At 41.4% G+C, this 21,798-nt stretch overlaps 1 protein-coding gene across 2 annotated transcripts in view; it reads right to left on the reverse strand.

Annotated features, from left to right (window-relative positions):
* The window catches only part of SNX1 (sorting nexin 1), a 43,028-nt gene that overhangs the window by 11,781 nt on the left and 9,449 nt on the right, over positions 1-21,798 (reverse strand). For both annotated transcript variants that reach the window (XM_010355475.2, XM_010355474.2), the window contains exons 2-7: positions 15,001-15,112; positions 9,062-9,189; positions 8,455-8,521; positions 3,468-3,511; positions 1,193-1,334; positions 167-245 (exon numbers count right to left, since the gene is read on the reverse strand). In XM_010355475.2, coding sequence (XP_010353777.1) covers positions 167-245; positions 1,193-1,334; positions 3,468-3,511; positions 8,455-8,521; positions 9,062-9,189; positions 15,001-15,112 — 572 coding nt within the window. The remainder of the gene's footprint in view (positions 1-166; positions 246-1,192; positions 1,335-3,467; positions 3,512-8,454; positions 8,522-9,061; positions 9,190-15,000; positions 15,113-21,798) is intronic.

The following is a 21,798-nucleotide window of genomic DNA, read 5'->3' on the forward strand; positions in this document are numbered from 1 at the left end:
GGAAAATAGGCAACTCAGGAAAAGTTGAGAGATAATATGGAGGTGAGGAACTTCAATTCATTCACGTTTCATCTCTAACTCAATGGACTGTCTCATCATTTAGACTCACTTTTCAGCTTCTCATTTGTCCTCACGTTATTCAGGAAAATGGCTGTATGGAACTTACCTTTCTAAAGCAGCCCTCCGTTTTTCAAGAAATTCTGCAGAAGAAGAATCTTCCTTCCCAACTTTCACTTTTGTCATCCCTAGAATGGAATTTAAAAAGCAAAATAACCATAAATCATCATGAAGAGGATACATCTCTCTTCTTTTTTTAAGTGTCAACAGGAGGAAAGGCAATGCATACAACCTAAGGCCACTTCTATGTCATGTGCAGGGATGAACAAAAGGTTCTTTACCTGAGAACCATTTTTGAAAACTAGTCTCTAAGTGCTGAAGGTTCTAAACTCTAGGACTTGCAGATAATACATTTTCTTAAAAAGGCGGCCATGGAACCCTGAGTACAAACATCAACTGATGTTAATGAAGAGGCTCCTGGCCAGGTGCAGTGGTGCACACCTGTAATCCCAGCACTTTGGGAGGCCAAGGCAGGCGGATCATGAGGTCGAGAGATCAAGACCACCCTGGCCAATGTGGTGAAACCCCGTCTCTACTAAAAATACAAAACTTAGCTGGGCATGGTGGTGGGCACCTGTAGTCCCAGCTATGTGGGAGGCTGAGGCAGGAGAATCACTTGAACCTGGGAGGCAGAGCTTGCAGTGAGCTGGGATCACGCCACTGCACTCCAGCCTGGTGACAGAGCAAGACTTCACGTCAAAAACAAACACCAAAAAAACAAAAAAACAAACAAAAAAAATTGAAGAGGTTCCTTCCTCTGATCCCTAATCCAATGTAGTCTATTTCAATTTGGAGAGAACCACAATCATTTAAGACTCCTGAAGACCACCAGAAAACAAACGAACATAACAACTCTGGAGGCTAAACCCAGAGCTCCTACTGCACCCAAGGAGAGAAATGCCAAAATACTCTATTTTTCTCTAGACCTCCAGGGTCGGAAAACACTGGAAATGTCTCTTTTCTCACCACAAGACTGTTAATAGAAGTAGTCTCATATACTAAACAGTAAGTGAATTTTGGAGAGAATGCAAAGGAAAACAATCCGAGTGGAATGAAAGACCACAGGCTTACTTACCTATGAGGCTCTTCTCCGGTGGAGGCGGGACAATGAAGCCATTCTGAGAGTGCTTCTCGGAAAGCTTCTCATAAAGACCCAGAAAGTCACTAAATCTTCTTTTTACTGCAAACTGTTTGCTTCTGAACAATGGTAAGCTCGTCTTGGGGACGGGAAAAAACACAAGGCAATTTCATTCCAAACAGGAGATGGTATCTTGAAAGCCATCCAATTGACATTAAAGAAACCCATTTCCCAGATCCCTGCCCTTCAGTCACCTGGTAAATAACTTTCTCCAAGGCAGAGAGTCTTAAACTTTTTAAAACTATAGTTCCCCCTTTGGCAGTCTGGGAGCCTAAGGAGCTCTTCTCAGAATAATGATTTTAAATGCAAAAACTATATAGGATTATAAAGGCAATCAATTAAATTCAAATACATCTGAAGCCATGGTGACCTTTGAGGAAATAAAAATTCAAATACAGTTTCATTCCCAGGTTAAGAACTCTTGTTCTAAAGAAAGAAATGTTCAGTTCTAGTTTAAAGCTAGAATTCTACAGTAACCCATTCATCTTTTATTGACTTTTTTTTTTTTTTGATACAGGATCTCACTTTGTTGCCCAGGCTGGAGTGCAATGGTGCGATCACAGCTCACTGCAGCCTCAGACTCCCGGGCTTAAGCGATCCTCCTGCCTCAGCCTCCCAAGTAGCTAGGAATACAGGCACACGTTACCATGCCCGGCTGGAGTGCAGTGGCACAATCTTGGCTCACTGCAACCTCCTCCTCCCAGGGTCAAGCAATTCTCTTGTCTCAGCCTCCCGAGTGGCTGGGATTACAGGCTCCTGCCACCATGCCTGGCTAATTTTTGTAGTTTTTTAGTAGAGATGGGGTTTCACCATGTTGGCCAGGCTGGTCTTGAACTCCTGACCTCAGGTGATCCACCTGCCTCAGCCTCCCAAAGTGTTGGGATTACAGGTGTGAGCCACTGCGCCAGGCCTCATTGACTTATTTAAGGGTATTAGCTGCTGGAATTATAGCAGCCAAACTAAAGACAGACAAAAAGTACTTCTAAGAAGGGGAAGCAGGTGAGGAGCAGGGTGGGAATTGGATGAAATGTCTAAGCTGTAGACAGTAACCTCTAAAGTATCATAATCTAGAGTTCACAGGACACAGGCCAACAAGTAGTAGAGAGACAATATAAAGCAGATTTCTACCAAAAAAGGTTAGGCCTACATCACAATGAGAGTTCACTTTATACTCACCAGACAGGCCTAAATTTAAGGAGGTTGGCCTCACCAATTGCTGGCAAGGAAGTGAATCAATGGGAACTTTTATACACTGCTGATGGGGTATAAATTGGTACAAAGACTTTAAATAACAGTTTGTATTCCTTGTGTCCAATATTTGCAGTACCTATGACCCACGGGAATTACTCCTGGTTACATACTCTAGAGAAACCCTTCCACGTGTGCACTCGAGACATGCAAGAAAGTTCCCAGTTACAAAAACCAGAAACATGTTGACAGGAGAAAATGTCCACAACAGGAAAACACAAATATTTTGTGGTATATGAACTAACTACAGCTATGACCATCAAGGATGGGTGAAAGAAACAATGCTAAATAAAGCAAGCACAATTATCAGCATGATATTATTTTTATGAAACTCAAAGCAAAACAGTCTAATATATAAATATATATGTAAAGATTTCTTATAAAAGAAATGAGAGACAACTCAGGAGAAAGGGCGCCTCTAAGGTATGAGGCAGGGGATATGATGGAAAAACACCTAGGTGGATTCAATGGTACTCAAGACTAGTGGTAAGTTTAGAGCTTCATTTACTATGCTTCATAACTTGTATACCACATTGTGTATATTTTCTATGCATTAATATTATATACAAAAGAAGACCCGACCAGAGGGGCAAAAGGTTAAGTATTACGAGAAGTTCTCTGAAACCTCAGAAGCACTGAAGATTTTAAAAGACAGTTTAAGGCAATCTGTGAATCTAGCTCCACACCACATGGTTCTCTAAAAGGGATGGAGCTGTTATCAGATATACCACACGACTTCATAGAATCACACTGAAATGTTAGCTTTCTAGAAGAGTATTAAAAAGACTCAGTCTGGAGTACCCAGATGAGATTACCAAGTGGATGCAGGTTTGCTCCATCTTGAGTAAACATGAAGATGTTGGCAAAGAAACAAAGGAGATACCTAGAAATAATCTGAATGATGACCTCGGTATAAGCACCAAAGTCTATGAAGATGGTCTTTAGCAGGGTCACCTGGACTCACCTGTGTTGTAACTTTGTAGGCTACATATGCATTCATACCATCCCCTGTGGGAGAACAAGAAAGCAGAAGAAGATTATCTTATAAACCAAAGCAGTGCCAATCCAACTAACATTCAACCAGGAATCATAAGCCATAGGAACCCTGGATAAGAAGGGACACTTGTTTCATCTCCAAGCTTTATATGCAATCTTAGAATCCAGTTCCTACTTTGCCTCAGGGCCTCTGCGGCACATAGCAAGCCCCCATGGATGCTGGCTGGGTCCCAGTTTGAGTTACACAAGAGAGTCAGCCCTCTGTTTCAAAGCCAGGCTCCATTTATACCCTCCACAAAGCAGCACTGGATACTGACAATCCATCAGTTGTTACCATGCCAATATTTGGTCTGGTTACACACATCTGTCCGAAACCAAACAATTCTCTTGCTGTATAAAGCAGGAGAAGGAAGCAACTGATGTAAAAGGAAACAAGTAGTTCTACCCTAGGCTAGCTCTGGGCTTGATTTGCTCTTTCAGAAATATCGTCGCAACCCCCTCCACTGGTGCTGGGGGGGACACTGACCTCTCTGATCTAGCATGTTCACCAAGAGCAAAGGGTCTGGCAGGAAGACACTTTGGCTGCCTAATGTCACACAAATCTCCCTTTCCTGGAGCAATTATTTTTATGAAAAAGCCTTTGACTGTTAAATAATTTGGGATTCAAGCTATTGTTTTTCTCTGTGGCGATGTCCTGACCTAGACCACTTAAGGAGATAAAGATGCCATTGATACCCTGAGCACTGAAAAGACATATTCTAGAATCCAAACAGACACAGCTCCAGTGCTGGACTATGATGTTTGGTGTTGGTTTTGTTCCCTGCCTCCCCCACCCTTGCTTCCTTCCCACATCAAACAAGAAAACCTAGGTCAACAGTTACCAGCTGCTTAAGCCCCTGAACTGGTTCTGGGCGGACGGGTGAGGGGCCAAGGGAAGGAAGAGCAGGCAGTACTGGATCAGCAGGGTCACACATTACAACTTGGTTTCAGTAAGATGGCTGGAAATGCCTGCTTTTTGCAAAATGTACCAAGAATTTGAATATTACACAGGAACAGAGGGCTTGTCTGCTGTACTTCCCCAGCCCCTACCAAAAGGGTGTATATAAAACAGAACCCATAAGCTAAACTTTAAAAATTACTTTATACTGATTACCAACTTTAGTTCTCTTCTAAACCACCTTACTAACATTACCCAATACTACTAAGGATGTTTACTACTGATAAAAGAAAAAAAAAAAAGAAATTTAAGTTTACTTTATAGAAGTAATACTCAAAATTTCATTCACAGCAGAATAGTTATGGTCAAATGTCCAAGAAGTCAATCCCATAATTTAGTGCCTGCAATTAAGAAAGTCTAAATGCAAACACAGAGAAAATAGAAAAGCAGGATCTTCAGATATTTTGTTTCTCAGCTGCTTTTACTTAGGCAATGTACATGAAAAGAGACATACTGCATGCACATAGAGAGCACACAGATCTGCAAATGAGCTAGTAATACAAGGTTTTAAATTTACGTAAATTTCCAGAATAATTTGAGTTGAAGATAACACATGCAAATTACCAAGGCTCTAAAAAGCATATCCTGGTAAAAGTTAAATTCTAGATTTTTTTTTTTTTTTTTTTTTTGAGACGGAGTCTCGCTCTGTCGCCCAGGCTGGAGTGCAGTGGCCGGATCTCAGCTCACTGCAAGCTCCGCCTCCCGGGTTCATGCCATTCTCCTGCCTCAGCCTCCCGAGTAGCTGGGACTACAGGCGCCCGCCACCTCGCCCGGCTAGTTTTTTGTATTTTTTAGTAGAGACGGGGTTTCACCGTGTTAGCCAGGATGGTCTCGATCTCCTGACCTCGTGATCCACCCGTCTCGGCCTCCCAAAGTGCTGGGATTACAGGCTTGAGCCACCGCGCCCGGCCAATTCTAGATTATTTAGATGTGTGCAGGAACAAGAAGCACATGTTGAATAAACAGCCCACGCAAACAGAATGTGTTGTTACAAAGGTCAGGCCTTGAATATGAAAATATTTTAATTAGCTGGTTTCTTGGCATCAACATGACTAAGAATCTAGACTACAGTGCAAGGAGATGAAAACTTATCACCAAGAGTGATTTGTGTTTAAAGGCATCTGATCCAGGGACTGTTTAATTTCCTCTCTGTAATGGGATAAATTGTGTTCCCTTCAAAATAGGTGCATTTTAAGTTCTAACTCCCAGTTCCTCAGAATGTGATCTTATTTAGTAACAGGGTCTTTACAGATGTATCAAGTTAAAATGAAGACATTAGGGTAGGCCCTACTCCACTCAGGTTGGTGTCCTTATTTGCTAAAGAGGGAATGTGTGCACAGAGATAGACATGTATAGAGAGAAGGCAATGTGGAGACTCTTAGGAAGAATGCCACATGACAGCAAAGGCAGAGACTGAAGTGATGCATCAACAAGCGGAGGAAGGCCTGAGGCTGCCAGAAGCTGGGAGAGAGGCATGAACAGTCCTTCCCTAGCGTCTTCACAGGGAGAATGGCCTGCCAACACCAGGATTTGAGATTTCTGGCCTCCAAAACTGTGAGAAATGTCTGTTGTTTTAAAGTTTGTGGTACTTTGCTACAGCAGCCTCAGGAAACCAGTATGTTCCCTCTCCTGGTTCTGACATCATGACTTATCACATTTTAAGAGAATTAGTGCCATTCATTCATCTTATTCCATCAAGGATTTAAAGCAGTGAATAACTAGCTTAAAATTAATGTGTTTATAGAATATCCATAAATATTAGAGAAGCAAGAGAGAATCTAGACATATAATCCAAAATCCTGGCCCAGGCTCTACCACGGGCCACACTGTGCCCTAACAGGAAAGCTACTTCCTTTTTGGTCCTCAATTTCCTTTTCTGTTAAATGATAGAACTGTATAAGAAGCTCAAAAACATCCTACCAGTGCAACAGTCTGGGAAAAGTGAAACTCAACAGTTCAAATACAAAAAAAATTTTTTTTTTGAGACAGGATCTCACTCTGTCACCCAAGCTAGAGTGTAGTAGTGTTATCTTGTCTCACTGCAGCCTTGACCTTCCAGGCTCAAGTGATCCTCCGGCCTCAGCCTCCCAAGTACCTGGGACTACAGGCATGTACTGCCATGCCTCTATAATTTTTAATTTTTTTGTAGAGACAGGGCTAATTTTTTACTTTTTGTAGAGTCATGGTCTTGCCATGTTGGGCAGGCTGGTCCTGAACTCCTGGGTTCAAGTGATCCTCCTGCCTTGGCCTTCCCAAGTGCTGGGATTACATATGTAAGCCACTGCACCTGGCCTAAAATCAACAGTTTAATGACAATCATTTTGGCCGGAGACCAGGGTAGGCAACATAGTGAAACCCTGTCTCTACAAAAAATACAAAAAAATTAGCTAGGCATGGTGATGCATACCCGTAGTTCTAGCTACTCAGGAGGCTGAGGTGGAAGGATCGTCTGAGCTTGGGGAGGTGGAGTCTGCAGTAAGCTGTGATTGTACCACTGCACTCCAGTCTGGGTGACAGAGTGAGACCCTGTCTCAAAAAAAAAAAAAAAAAAAAACAACAACCATTTTGGCATAAAGTCTAACAAGTTCCTGTCCCTAGTTTCAAATAGACCAAGAGTTGAGAATTACATTTGTCCTGTTAACTGTATAAACACTCCTGTTTAGGAAGACAGGCTCTGTATAGCCTCTTCTGTAAGGGACTACAGCTAGAACAAGGAAAGACGAGGCCTATTGTTCTCCACTCAGGGATAACTCTTGCAAGCTTGGGAGAGGGAAAAGCCATCATAAAAATCCAAGTTCAGACAAAGTTAAGTGTTATGCTTTTTGAAGATCTAACTTCAATTTGAGTATAATTCAACCTGGACCCCACAGACGGACTTCTCCACCTCATAAGGTTATCAAAAGTATGTGTATAAATGAGAGTTTCAAACTTCTTGAGGGAAAAAATAAGTTCAGTGTCTCTCAATTTGAGAACATGTATTTTTTAGGGTGCGCACATGGAATTTACTATCTTAAAAAAAAAGGGGTCTTATCAACCCTGAAGGAGAAGATAATGTTTGGGTTTTTTTTTTTGTTTTTTTTTTTTTTTTGAGACACAGTCTTGCTCTGTTGCCCAGGATGGAGTGCAGTGGCATGATCTCAGCTCACTGCAGCCTCCACCTCCTGGGTTCAAGCAATTCTCTGGCCTCAGCCTCCTGAGTAGGTGCAATTATAGGTGCACACCACCACGACTGGCTAATTTTTACATTTTTAGTATAGACGGGGTCTCACCATGTTAGCCTGGCTGTTCTCGAACTCCTGACCTCAAGTGATCTGCCTGCCTTGGCCTCCAAAAGTGCTGGGATTACAGGTGTGAGCCACCACAGCCAGCCTGTTTGGGTTTTTAAAAAGAGAATCTAGCTGGGTGCAGTGGCACATGCCTGTAATCTTAGTGCTTTAAGAGGCTAAGGTGGGAGGATCACTTGAGGCCAGGAGTTTGAGACCAGCCTGGGCAATATAGCAAGATCTCATCTCTTAAAAAAAAAAAAATTAGTCGGCATGGTAGCACATGCCTGTAGTCCCAGCTACTTGGGTGGCTGAGGCAGGAGGATTGCTTGAGTCCAGAAGCTGGAGGTGATAGTGAGCTATGATAGTGTTACTGCACTCCATTCTGGGTGACAAAATGAGACCCTGTCTCTAAAAAACAAAAAGAATAAAAATAAAAACGGATTCTAGTAGTATTTGATGATTCTGATTTTTCTTTCTAAAGCCAAGAAGAGACTGACTAATGCATTGAGTAACTGCAGTTTCTGGCCTTAGAAGCACAGCAAGGGGTCTACTTTTACAGAAAAGATACTAATGAAGTACTTCACATTGGCTAGTTCAACTCTGAGGGTAGCCATCTTGAAACTAGCTACCTATGCTTTCCACAGCCACATCCTAACATCACAAGGAGTCCTAAGAACCTAAGAACCACTTACCTATCTTCTCAGGATCAGTTATACCGACTGTCAAATCAAATTGATCCTCCTGTTCTTCTTCCTCTAGCTTTTTCAAGAAAAGACAAATCATGAGAGTTGATACGAAAAAAAGCTATTAATTTTACCCTGTTAATAACCCTATATCAATCTAATAAAATCAAGATGTATCCTTCAGTGTTCAGCTTTTGTCCATTCCCAACAATCCCAATGAACCAACCCTCAAAATTTTAAATTAGGAGCCAGCTTACAAGTCTTTGTTACATCTATCCTCTTAAAATCTTATTTTGATGACAATGAATAACTGCCAGATTTAGAAAGACTTGCCTCTTGCAGGCTAGGAAGGGAGTGAGGAGAAACTATACTCCTGAATATGGAAGCCTCACACACTAAGTATCTTGAGTAACCATTGAAAGCCTTTGTGCTCTGGGCAATAGATACCCTGCCCAAGAAAGACTCCTGTATTGGATTCTGGCTGTCCATTAAGCATAAAGATCTCCTTCAAGAGTCATAACTATGTTCTCAGGGTTCATACTCAACCACACTTCAGACTGGCAGTACACAGTCCTAAATACCTAAAAGTGGTGAGACCAACAGCGCAGATTCTCACCTCCTCATAGGTTGGCTGGTGCTTCGAAGAATTTGGGGCTTCCTGTGGAGGAAGAGAAATGAGTGTTTTGGCTGGCACCTTCTTCTGATTATTTTGTGTGTTGTCCAAGGATAGCTCCACTGTGGCATCTAAAATGAAGTTGATATTTTAAAATGAAGGTCAGTAGTGGGTCTTTGAAGGCTAAACTTGTATAGGCTAAGAACTTACAAGAACAATAGCAAGCACTCTCAATACACAGAGGCTCTCAGACTAAGAGTCATAAAAATGTTTACAAGGAGAAAAGGGGAGGAAGGTAAGGGAAGTGTTCTTCTAGCACAGGCTTAGCAGAACAACCTCTCCTTCTCCTTTCCAAGTACAACCACTTGGCTACCCTCTCCTAGCTAGAATTTAGGCAAGAACCAAGGATAAGCAAAAAGACAACACAGCCAAAATAACTTTATTAATTTTATGTTTTAAATTGTATTTATTTTTTAGACAGAGTCTCACTCTGTTGCCCAGGTTGGAGTGCAGCAGGGCACGATCTGGGCTCACTGCAACCTCTACCTCGTGGGTTCAAGTGATTCTCCTGCCTCAGCCTCCTGAATAGCTGGTACTACAGGTGCATACCACTATGCCTGGCTAATTTATGTGTCAATTTTAATCTTAGGAGTATTCCTTTTAGAACATTATATGAGCCCTATTTATTATAATTACTTGTAAAGGGCCGGGTGTGGTGGCTCATACCTGTAATCCTAGCAGTTTGGGAGGCCAAGGTGGGCAGATTGCCTGAGCTCAGAAGTTTGAAACCAGCCTGGGCAACGTGGTGAAAACCCATCTCTACTAAAAATACAAAACAACAGTAGCCGGGTGTGGCGGCCTGAGCCTGTAGTCCTAGCTACTGGGAGGCTGAGGCAGGAGAGGCTGAGGCAGGAGAACTGCTTGAACCCGGGAGGCAGAGGTTGCAGTGAGCCAAGATCACACCACTGCACTCCAGTCTGGGCGACAGAGGGAGACCCCATCTCCCAAAAAAAAAAAAGAAAAAAATTGTTTGTAAAAGAAGTTCAGATATTCGCTTTACACACCAATATGATAGAAGAGGCAGGCGTACTGACAGGAAAAAAATGACATCAAAGGAAGAGTCAGGAAAACTATAAGCTAGAAAAACATGGAGCCACGACACAAACATAGTAACATTTGGGAAAGGGAAGTTTTCCACACCTGATGACAGCACTGTTATTCTAGCATGATTTAAGAATTTTTCCTAATGGTTTAGATCTCCTTGTAAAGGTTAAATTATACTTAATATATGCTATCCAATTTGCGAAAAAAGACATGTAATATCTGAAAATCTTTCTATTCAAAACAGTTTAAAAAACAGTGCTTAAGGGCTGCCTTTGTCTATCCGGAAAGAACTCAGTTGAACAGAACGACTCATTCCCTCAGTGTTCCAGAGAAGGGACTTTAAAAATAGCATTCTGTACCATTTTTAGGCATCAAAATTTTTTATGCAAATAAAAAGAATGCACTTTCAACTTGGAGCAATGGAACTAGATGCTCTAAGCCTAAACAGTACAAACTTTTTTTCTTTTTTAGTAACAGAAAACATAAATATCAATTTGGGTTTGGTCTGATCAGCAGGTATTCTATTTTAATCTTAGGAAATTCAAAGAATGCTGTTTCTTCTTCTTTTTTCATTTGGAGCTAAACAAAAGCAGAGATTATGGTTTACGCATATATGCCTATAGCATAATCAAGTCCCAGATCAGTATTCTAATCATTAAATGTGAATCAAGTATGCAAACAGGGTTGCCACACTGTTAGAAATGAAATCTGATCCCTATCAGGAAAGCTAGAGAGGTGGTAACATAATCTGACTCTGGGGTGGGAGTATAAAACAAACAAGCGCCGGGCGCGGTGGCTCAAGCCTGTAATCCCAGCACTTTGGGAGGCCGAGACGGGTGGATCACGAGGTCAGGAGTTCGAGACCATCCTGGCTAACATGGTGAAACCCCGTCTCTACTAAAAATACAAAAAACTAGCCAGGCGAGGTGGCGGGCGCCTGTAGTCCCAGCTACTCAGGAGGCTGAGGCAGGAGAATGGCGTAAACCCGGGAGGCGGAGCTTGCAGTGAGCTGAGATCCGGCCACTGCACTCCAGCCTGGGCGACAGAGCGAGACTTCGTCTCAAAAAAAAAAAAAAAAAAAAAAAAAAAAAAAAAAAAAAAAAAAAAAAAAACAAACAAGCAAAAAAGTACAGCTGACCCTTGAACAACACAGGTTTGAACTGCATGGGTCCGTTTATACATGAATTTTCCTCTGCCTCTGCCACCCTGAGGCAGCAAGACCAACCCCTCCTCCGCCTCAGCCTACTTACTCAATGTGAGGATGCAAGAATGAAAACCTTTATGATGAACCACTTCCATTTAATGAAAGGTACATACATTTCATTTCCTATGATTTTCTTAATAACATTTTCTTTTCTCTAGCTTACTTTATTGTAAGAATACAGTATATAATACATGTAACATACAGAAGATATGTTAACTGATTAGTTAATTGATTATCTTATCAGTAAGACTTCCAGTCAACAGTAAGCTATTAGTAGGCTATTAGAAAAGTTTTGGGGAAGTTATAAACAAATTTTTGACTGCGCCTGCATTGTTCGAGGATTAACCATACATATAATGAACATGTTAGGATATTAGGAGTCTCTGAAACAAGCAACCAGTTGAAATATGCGTTGGATATTCACATCATGCAGGTCCCACACAAATAATTCAGTTAACAAACATGTTTGGAAATGAAACAAGAAGTATTGCTCATCTAAAATATTTGACTTACTAGAATGCTACTAAAAACCTTTTGCCAGCTTGGGCAACATGACAAAAGCCTGTCTCTATAAAAAATAAAACAAAACAAATACACAAATACTAACCAGGCGTGGTGGTGCCTGCCTGTGGTCCTAGCTACTCAGGAGGTTGAGGTGGGGGGATCACTTGAGCCTGGGAGGTCAAGGCTGCAGTGAGCCATGACCACACACCACTGCACTCCAGCCTTGGGGAAAACAAAAACCAAAAACCAAAAACCAAAACAAAACAAAAAACAGCCTTTTGAAGAACTGTGTATCATCTACTGAAATTCACATGATAAAGATGCCAAAACTTATATTAAAACATGCTTTTTTCTTTGAACTCCTGTTAAGAGTAATGGAAAAGCATTCAGGCTCCATCAGAGACTCTGATCATCACTAGATTATTTAAAAATGAAATCAGAACATTTAAGTTTCCACAGTCAAATATCTAAAACAACTGGGAAGCTATTCAAGTCCTAAACTAAATGTCTCCTTGCAGACATTCCATTCTAGAGATATCTTATGTTCCTTTCTTAGAAGTGAAGCAGGTATTGGCTACTTATAAAACTAGTAGGGGAATGAAGTAAATCAGAATCCTCACTATGAACAAGTATGTCCCTAATAAAGATCAACAAGTTCATGTGTATAAAACCCAATCACTGGGTAACTATCACACTAAACTGTCAGGTCAGGTCTTCTTATAATGAAAGATCATATAAATGTTAAGGTCCCAGAGATAGAAAATTCACTTTCTTTTCAATCTTCCATGTAACCAAAGAAAATTCATTATTTGCCTTCACATCACTTCTCCTCCAGAAATTTACTTATATTTTTATTTTTTAATAGAGATGAGGTTTTGCTATGTTGCCCAGGCTGGTTCTTAAATCCTAGGCTCAAGGAATCCTTCCACCTTGGCCTCCCAAAGTGCTGGGATTACAGGCCTGAGCCACCGTGCCTGGCCTCCTCTGGAAATTTTATTCAAAAAATAATCAGTACCAGAATAAATACTGTATATTTAAATTTCAGGGATGAAGGGAAGTGGAAAATTCCAATTTTTATATTCCTTCTTCTAATCTCCTTTCCTTGTGTGTCTTTTCAATTTCCTACCAGAGTTCTAACGTAAAAGTTGTCCCAAGATCTTACCCTCCACCCTCATCTTTCTCCTCCTCATCATTCACTCTTTTGAGGATCTCGTTCACATGGAAGTTTCAGCTACCACCTCTAGAAAGATGATTCCCATATGTCCAGTTCTTGTCTTTCCTCAGGTAGGAAAGAAAAGTTCAAGTCACCTCCTGGGTATTTCCCTTTGCATTTCAAAGTTAAAGTATCTAAAACCAAAGCTAACTTTTTCCCCAAAGACAATTTTTTCTTTAGAATGGGGTTCTATAACGATGCCATTTTCTTCTCAATCCTTGGACTTGAAACCTCTGACTTGGTCTTCAATCCGCATTTTTTTTTGATACCCATTATATTCAATCACTAAAATCAGATTTTGTTGATTTCCCTTTTGAAAAGTTTTCGCCTTTCCTTTCCTGCTTTTATTACCTTATGTTCAGTCTTTGCCATTTCATTCTTGAACTAATTTGTGATTGCCTTCTAAAATATTATCTGGTCTCTGCCCACTGCAACTAATTTAATATAATTCCAATTCCACTAGGTCAGTCTTCCTAAAACATTACTTTGCCCATATCACATTCCTTACAAAAAGCTGCCAATGGCTTTTAATTGGCATTAAGATGAAAATCCAGACTCGAATTATTAATGTCTAAGGTCCTCCCAAATCTCTTTCCAAATTACATTTCCAGCCTTATCTTCCATGACTTCTCCAAGAATGTCCTGCTGTAGTCCACCAACTTTACTGACTGCTGCTCAAACATACCTTACACTTCCTGCCCAACCATGGGGCCCTTTTTTCCTTTTCTCCTACATAAATCCTGCTTCTTCCAAGATCACTTTATTTATTTTTTTATTTTTTTGAGATGGGGTCTTGCTCTGTCACCCAGGCTGGAGTACAGTGGCACGATCTCAGCTCACTGCAACCTCCACCTCCAGGATTCAAGCAATTCTCCTGCCTCAGCCTCCTGAGTAGCTGGGAGCACAGGTGCACGCCACAGCACCCAGCTAATTTTTTGTATTTTTAGTAGAGACAGGGTTTCACTATGTTGGCCAGGCTGGTCTCAAACTCCTGACCTCAAGTGATCCACCCACCTTGGCCACCCAAAGTGCTGGGATTACGGGTGTGAGCCACTGTGCCCGGCCCAAGATCACTTTAGACAGGGTTTTTTCAACAATTGCACTACTGACATTTTGGGCTAAATAATTCCTTGTTGTGAGGGCCTGTCCTGTGTATAGTGTTTAGCAGAATCCATGGCCTCTACCCCCTAGATAACATTAGCATTCCCAGCTGTGACAACCAAAAACGTCTCCAACCATTTCCAAATGTTTTCTGGGGGGTAAAAGCACCCCCTCTGTTGAGAACAGTGTAGCACCCCTGAACAAAGAATCATCCAGCCCAAAATGTTAATAGTGCCAAGGTTGAGAAACTGTCCTATACTAGTGTTTTTCAAACTGGAGGTTACAGCTTGTTGGTGGATTGTGAAATCAATTCAATGTGTTGCAAAGAGCACCGAAAAAGGAAACAACAGAAAAAGTTTCAGGCTGTATTAGAAGTAGTAAGGGCAAGTCATTTAATAAAACTTTTGTTTATTTTGTACCAGTATGCACATATTTTGGATTATGAAACCAAATGCATTTCTTACTCCTAGTCTTGGTCACACAAGGCTACAGGCACTGCTTTAGATACTGGTCTCACACTCCTCTGAGCTCCTGTGACTTAGTATTTCTATCATTCCTCCAGCTGCATTTCTGTTATTGTTTCAACAGTTTAACTCACCTTCTGAAACAGCTGTGTATTTATATCTTACTCCCTAAATCTGAAAGAATCTTGATGGCAGGGCCTGTATTTCATGTACTTTGGAATCCTCCACAAAAGTATTTTACATAAAGTTATGTTCCCAATATTTTTTTTTCCCCTTTGGTTTTGACTTTAACTCAGCAACTTAACAAAGCCATTTAGGAGGTTCCTAGAATAACTCTTGAGTCCAAACTTGCCTGCAAACAGATCCTGTGGCTCTTGGTCTTGTTCTTCATGGATCCCATTTTCTTTGGAGCCATTGTTGATGGGAAGAAGGGATGTAGTTCTCTTTGGAGACTGGTGCTTACTCTGAAAACAAAGAGATACTCTGAATAAAACATTACCATGAAAAACAAACCCAACTTGCCTAGAAAGCAACTTTTAATGCCTCCCTCAGTTGCCACCAGTCAGCCAGTTCAATAAGCAGCAAATCATTATTAGTAAAGTAAGTGCTGCCCAAGTAATGACAGAGCAAAAAGAAGTCCATACATTTTAGGGTTAATTTCTAACAACACGACCTTGCTAAAATGCCCTGCCCCAAAGCACATGATACCAACATGGGTATGTGTACACACAGATAATTTTCAAAAGAACCTGTCCAAATGTATTTCTCTTTCTCTGTTGATGACCTTTATTCTTTCAAATGCTGACTGTGCACATTCTAGTGACCAGGATACAGCACTGGAGTCCAAAATTGATGCTTTGACACTTTGTAGCCTCAGCTAAACTGTTAACTGAAGCCCAGTTGTGTGGATATTACTGACCCATCTAACAGGCAGAGGAAGGTATAACACTACGTTCTAATGCTGTTTAAAAGTATAATTTATCTTTTCATCCTTAACTCACAAAAATACAATTTTCAATAACACTCTGTTTCAAGCTAGGAGAATAAAAACTAATCATGCTTAGCCTAGTGGGCACATGGTGAAAATACAGTCAGTCCATGGCCTTTATTCAAAGCTCAGTGATCAGCCGCAAACAAGGGTGGAGTGGGTCCCCAAACCGGTACCGAGTGAACAAAGCTGGATTGTGCAGAATATGAACTGAAAGTTGAGAATCTGGCTTCAAAAGCCATGGCATGGTACTGCAGGGTTTTGAAGTCAGACCCTAAGGGCAAATCAGTTAAAAGACCTGGCTTAAGGAACCTTTTATGAAACATTTCCTTAACAAATCTGAGGGAATTTGTTCCTTGGAGACAGACCTTTTCTGACCCAACAGAACAAAGTGAAAAGACAGATCTATTTGGGTACTCTAAATTTGCAAATAGCTTCATCTAAATATTGGGGACACCTTTCAGAAAAGAAACTGTTAGCTGGTCTGAAGCTAGTGAATTATCTCAATTAACTGTTAACAGTTACAGATCGAAACCCTTGTTTGTTATTTCCCCACTTCTCACTACTGCACTTGACTAGTCTTAAAAAATCTTTTTTTGAGAAAAAAAAAAAGGAAAAAGAAAAGAAACATACCAATATTTAGACTTATATGAGCAAACAATCCTTCTACTGGAACTATTCCCTGCTAATGAAGTTTCATGAACACTTAGTTGTATAAGCTTAAATGTGAATTCCAAGTCTGTTAGAGACAGTGGTCCTGTCCTCTAGCTGCTTTAACAATCTTAAAAACAAAACTAAAAAATCACTGCAGAAAGACAGACAGGATAAATACAAAAGCAGCATTTCCCTTTTGCTTCCACATCACCAATCACCACCCACCTTCTTCCACAACTACTTCCTTCCTACACTCTTGTACAGTACATAGATCTCATATGAAGCCACCTGATTTCGTTCACTTCCCACTGACACCAGTCATCTCCAAATGGAGATCTATGAGAGATTAAAATCCAGTATACATTAAGGATACATGTATACAAATGTAATTTACTAGTAGCTCATGAGGAGACTAAAACAACAGAAAAGGCATAGGTTAGAATATAGCCATTTAAAAAATGCCTAGAAGGACCCATTCCTGTGATATGAATATGAATAAAGCCAACTTTCCATTTCTGATCCACCATTTAACCTGGAAGGTTAATGACTAAGAATATTTTCTGGAGCAGTGTTAGAACAGTACTCTATCTTTTCCTCAAGAGACAGACCCACAGGAATGGGATACTGCAGTGAAAACTAGAGTACTAATACTTCTCTACCTTCACCTAACCCTTTTCAAAAGCCCAAACTGTGGCCACATGTGGTGGCTCACACCTATAAACCTACCACTTTGGGAGGCCAAGGTGGGAGGATTGCTTGAGCCCAGGAGTTGGAGACCAGCCTCAGCAACACAGTGAGGCCCTGTCCCTAGAAAAAAATTTTTTAAAAAGTAGCCTAGCCTGACGGTGTACACCTGTAGTCCCAGCTACTCTGGAGGCTAAGGTGGGAGGATCACTTGAGCCCAGGAAGTCAAGGTTGCAGTGAGCCATGATCACACCACTGCACTCCAGTCTGGGTGACAGAGCAAGACCCTGTCTCAAAAACAAAACAAACCCAAACTGTAATTAAAACAGACTTATGTTCCCTTAGAAAGCTAGATAACAACTACCTGTGAGAACAGAAAACTGCTCTCAGATATCCTCTGGGACTCCACCCCAAAAATCACACATGGCTGAGTTCTAAGAGAGCTAAAGATAGACATGACCATACTTACTATCCTAATCTTTTGTCTGTAGTTCTCTTACAAAATTAATCTTCTACCTATGTAAAACTCTGTATCCTGTTTTTTCCCCTCTACTACCTGAGCATTTTCTCATGTCATTAAAAAGTGTACAAAAATCCCACTTTTAGTTATTTAACTCTCCATTATATGGATATACGACATAATCTTCCCCTAAGGCTGGACAGTTTCCAGGTTCCACCAAATACTACTGTAAGACCCATCCTATATATAAATCCACATCTGATTATTTTCTTGGGATAGAGTCTCAAGTAGAATTGTCAGACATAAAAGTTTCAAAGGTTCTGCTACGCTCCCTTTCAGAAAGACCAACAATTTACATTCCCCCAGAAGTGTGTATGAGTGTGGCATCCACAGCAACACTAAGCATTCTTTTAAAAAGTCTTTGCGCCGGGCACAGTGGCTCACACCTGTAATCCCAGCACTCTGGGAAACAAAGGTGAGCAAATAACCTTTGGGAGGCAGAGGTGCCCACATAACCTGAGGTCAAGAGTTTGAGACCAGCCTGGTCAACATGGTGAAACCCTGTCTCTACTAAAAATACAAAAATTAGCTGGGTGTGGTGGCAGGTGCCTATAATCCCAGCTACTTGGGAGGGTGAGGCAGGGAGAATTGCTTGAATCCAGGAGGCGGAGGTTGCAGTGAGCTATCGAGCCACTGCACTCCAGCCTGGATGACAGAGTGAGACTCTGTCTCAAAAAAAAAAAAAAAAAAATCTTCACTAGGTTGAGTAGTGAAAATTTCTTTCCACTAATTTTGCTGGTCATTTGAACCTGTGACTTGCCTTGATGTTCTTCACCTATTTTTCTATGCTAAGTTGGCATTACTTAGTTAGGTGTGCATTTTTCTTTTTCTTTTTTAAAATTGTGTAGTGGTGTGGTCTTGGCAGAGAGGTACTAGAAAGGTATGCCAGAAAGAGAGAGCACTTTTGTTAAGAGCAGGTATTTCTCCACAAGTACCAGCCTCAAGCCATTCTAGGCCACTAGCACCATTTTCTTAGCTCAGAGAAGGACAGATATGGGCTTGTTGCCCCTCAGAGCTGACAAAGCCATTCAGAATTTGAAGTACTGCTGTGATTCTGGGCAACTTCCCTTTAAGTTGTCCAGTTGGATTCTTCCTCATGTTGCTTAACTGCTCTCTGCTCACACAGAACCCTTACATTACAGTCAAAGGATCTCAAAAGGGGAGGTACTGTTAAAACTCAACTGTATTTAGAGGTCAAATCCAAATTAAATGGTAAGGTAACATGGCTCTTGGAGGATGAGGTAACTCATTTTTGGAGAGAAAATTAGTATACTTTATAGTAAGGCAAGATAGAGTGAAGGAGTTTGTGTGATCACACTAATGTAACAAGACAAGAACAATTAGGAGTAAGTCTATCCCAGGAGCTAAACCCAGATCATAAGGGAGCAGCCATGGAGTCTTTAAAAATTACCCTGGAAGAACTTACCATGAAATACTGTTGGTTTTGCCAACTTTACTTCTAGGAAGAAATGAGTGAGGCGGGACAGCCTATTAGTTTTTATTGCTGCTGCAACAAATTATCACAAATTTAACAGTTTAAAAAATGCAAATTATCTTACAGTTCTGAAAAAGTCCAGTGGGTTTTGATGAGTTAAAATCAAGGTGTCGCCGGGCGCGGTGGCTCAAGCCTGTAATCCCAGCACTTTGGAAGGCCGAGACGGGCGGATCACGAGGTCAGGAGATTGAGACCATCCTGGCTAACCCGGTGAAACCCCGTCTCTACTAAAAAAAATACAAAAAAGTAGCCGGGCGTGGTGGCAGGTGCCTGTAGTCCCAGCTACTGGGAGGGGCGGGGGGAAGGGGGCTGAGGCAGGAGAATGGCGTAAACCCGGGAGGCGGAGCTTGCAGTGAGCTGAGATCCGGCCACTGCACTCCAGCCTGGGCGACAGAGTGAGACTCGGTCTCAAAAAAAAAAAAAAAAAAAAAAAATCAAGGTGTCAGTAGGGCTGTGTTCCTATCTGGCGGTTCTAGGAAACAATCTTGTTTCCTTGCCCTTTCTGGCTTCTAGGGTTCTTTGGCTCACGGACCACTTCTTCCATCTTCAAAGCCAGCAACATTGCATCTCTTTGTATCTCTTCCATATCATCTTTCATAGCCTGTCTTACATTTTTAACGATCCTTGTGATTACTCGGTCCCGCCCAGATAATCCAGGGTAACTTCCATATCTTAAGGTCAGCTGATTAGCAATCGTAATTCCATCTTCAACCTTAACTCCCGCTTGCTACATAACCTAACATACTCACTGGTTCCAGGATTAAGATGTGGACTTCAGCCAGGTGCAGTGGCTCATGCCTGTAATCCCAGCACTTTGGGAGGCCGAGGCGGGTGGATCAGGAAGTTAGAAGTTCGAGACCAGCCTGACCAACATGGTGAAATCCCATCTCTACTAAAAATGCAAAAATTAGCTGAGCATGGTGGCGTGCACCTGTAATCCCAGCTACTCGGGAGGCTGGGGCAGGAGAATCGCTTGAACCCGGGAGGCGGAGGTTGCAGTGATCCAAGATCGCGCCACTGCACTCCTGCCTGGGCGACAGGGCAAGACTCCGTCTCGAAAAAAAAAAAAAAAGATGTGGACTTCTTTGGGAAAAGGACGGGGAGCATTATTCAGCCTACAGCAGACAGTGACTCCTCTCCCACCATGTTTCAAAACTGGCACAGATGCACTACAAGTATTTGTGCTTGGGAGAATGGACATTCAATATCCACTGGACTTCAGAATAGGGTGTATCTAACTCTACAAATTAGTTTAACTCCATAGCTTAAAGAGTTAAACCAGGGGTTATCTTGGGGTCCATTAGCCACATACTTCAGGGGGTAATCTATGAACTTGGATGGGAATAAAATTATTATAATTTCATTTTCATTAACCTTGAACTGAAATTTGGCATTTCCAATAATCATAGTCAACAAATCATAATAGTAATAGCAGTACCTGAGACTGTAACTGATGTTAGGTATTTTTATATGACAGTATGGTTTTTACAGATCTCAAAATCTCATTTATGCTCATCTCTATTTAAGTACATTATTAATGTAAAATTGTTTTAATGTATTAAAATTGTATTTCAATATAATTGGTTTCCTTCATAATTTAATATATTTTATTTTATACATTTAAAAACATTATTCTGGGGATGTGTCCACAGGCTTTACTAGCCTGCCAATTGGCCCACAGCACAAAAAAGGTAAAGAACTTCTGAGATACAGAGTAGAGGGACTAATGAAAATGGAAAAGGGACAGCTGGAAGGATGGGGAAAATAGCATGAAGCTGACCACTGAGCTAGTTAAGGAAAACCATAAGCAAGGCCATTAGAGACCTCATGAGCCCCCAAATTTAGCCTCACATTCTACTGAATTCTCTGGTTTAATTTCCCAACTAAACTTTTTGGGTCTCAACCTAACAAAACTTAGAAGGGCCCAGAAAACTGCAGAAGAGTCACAGCACTAATGGATGGATTACCTTCTAAATTGAAAAAGCAAACCCAGTTCAAATCTGCTCTGAAAGCAGAATGAAGCCCCAGCTGTCCATGTGACGAAGGACAAGAATAAGCCAGAAAAAGTTGAGCAACAGCTTTTCCTGGAGATGAGATACTTATGGCTACTTGCTCTAGTAACTATCAACTACTCATGATTTATTTATGTCAAAAGTTACTTAAGAGTGCTGAGAAGCTTGAGGACCAAGGAAGAGATATCAGATTACTTTTTTTTTTCTTTTCTCCAGTCCAACCTAATGAACTGCAAATGACTAAGTTGTCAGAGTGGCCTTACCACCTAAGTAAACGAAGGCTTGGCAACCCCTTACAGAAACTGGAAGTCTGACTGCAACCTTTACTGTTTCTCTCATAAGCCCCAAACCTTAATTTTTTTTTTTTTTTTTGAGACAAAGTCTCGCTGTATCCCCTAGGCTGGAGTGCAGTGGTGCAACCTCTGCTTCCTGGGTTCAAATGATTCTCCTGCCTCAGCCTCCTGAGTAGCTGGGATTACAGGCACACACAACCACGCCCGGCTAATTTTTGTATTTTTAGTAGAGACAGGATTTCACCATGTTGGCCAGGCTGGTCTCAAACTCCTGACCTCAGGTGATCCAGCCACCCTGGCCTCCCAAAGTGCTGGGATTACAGGCATAAGTCACCGCGCCTGGCACCAAACCCTAAGTTTAAATAAATTTTAAGTCAGGTTATTAGCCTTTTTTTTTTTTTAAGACCGAGTCTTGCTCTGTCGCCCAGGTTGGAGTACAGTGGCACAATCTCGGCTCACTACAACCTCTGCCTCCCGGGTTCAAGGGATTCTCCTGTCTCAGCC

Source organism: Rhinopithecus roxellana, chromosome 5 (assembly GCF_007565055.1).
Source record: "Rhinopithecus roxellana isolate Shanxi Qingling chromosome 5, ASM756505v1, whole genome shotgun sequence".
Lineage (NCBI taxonomy): Eukaryota > Metazoa > Chordata > Mammalia > Primates > Cercopithecidae > Rhinopithecus > Rhinopithecus roxellana.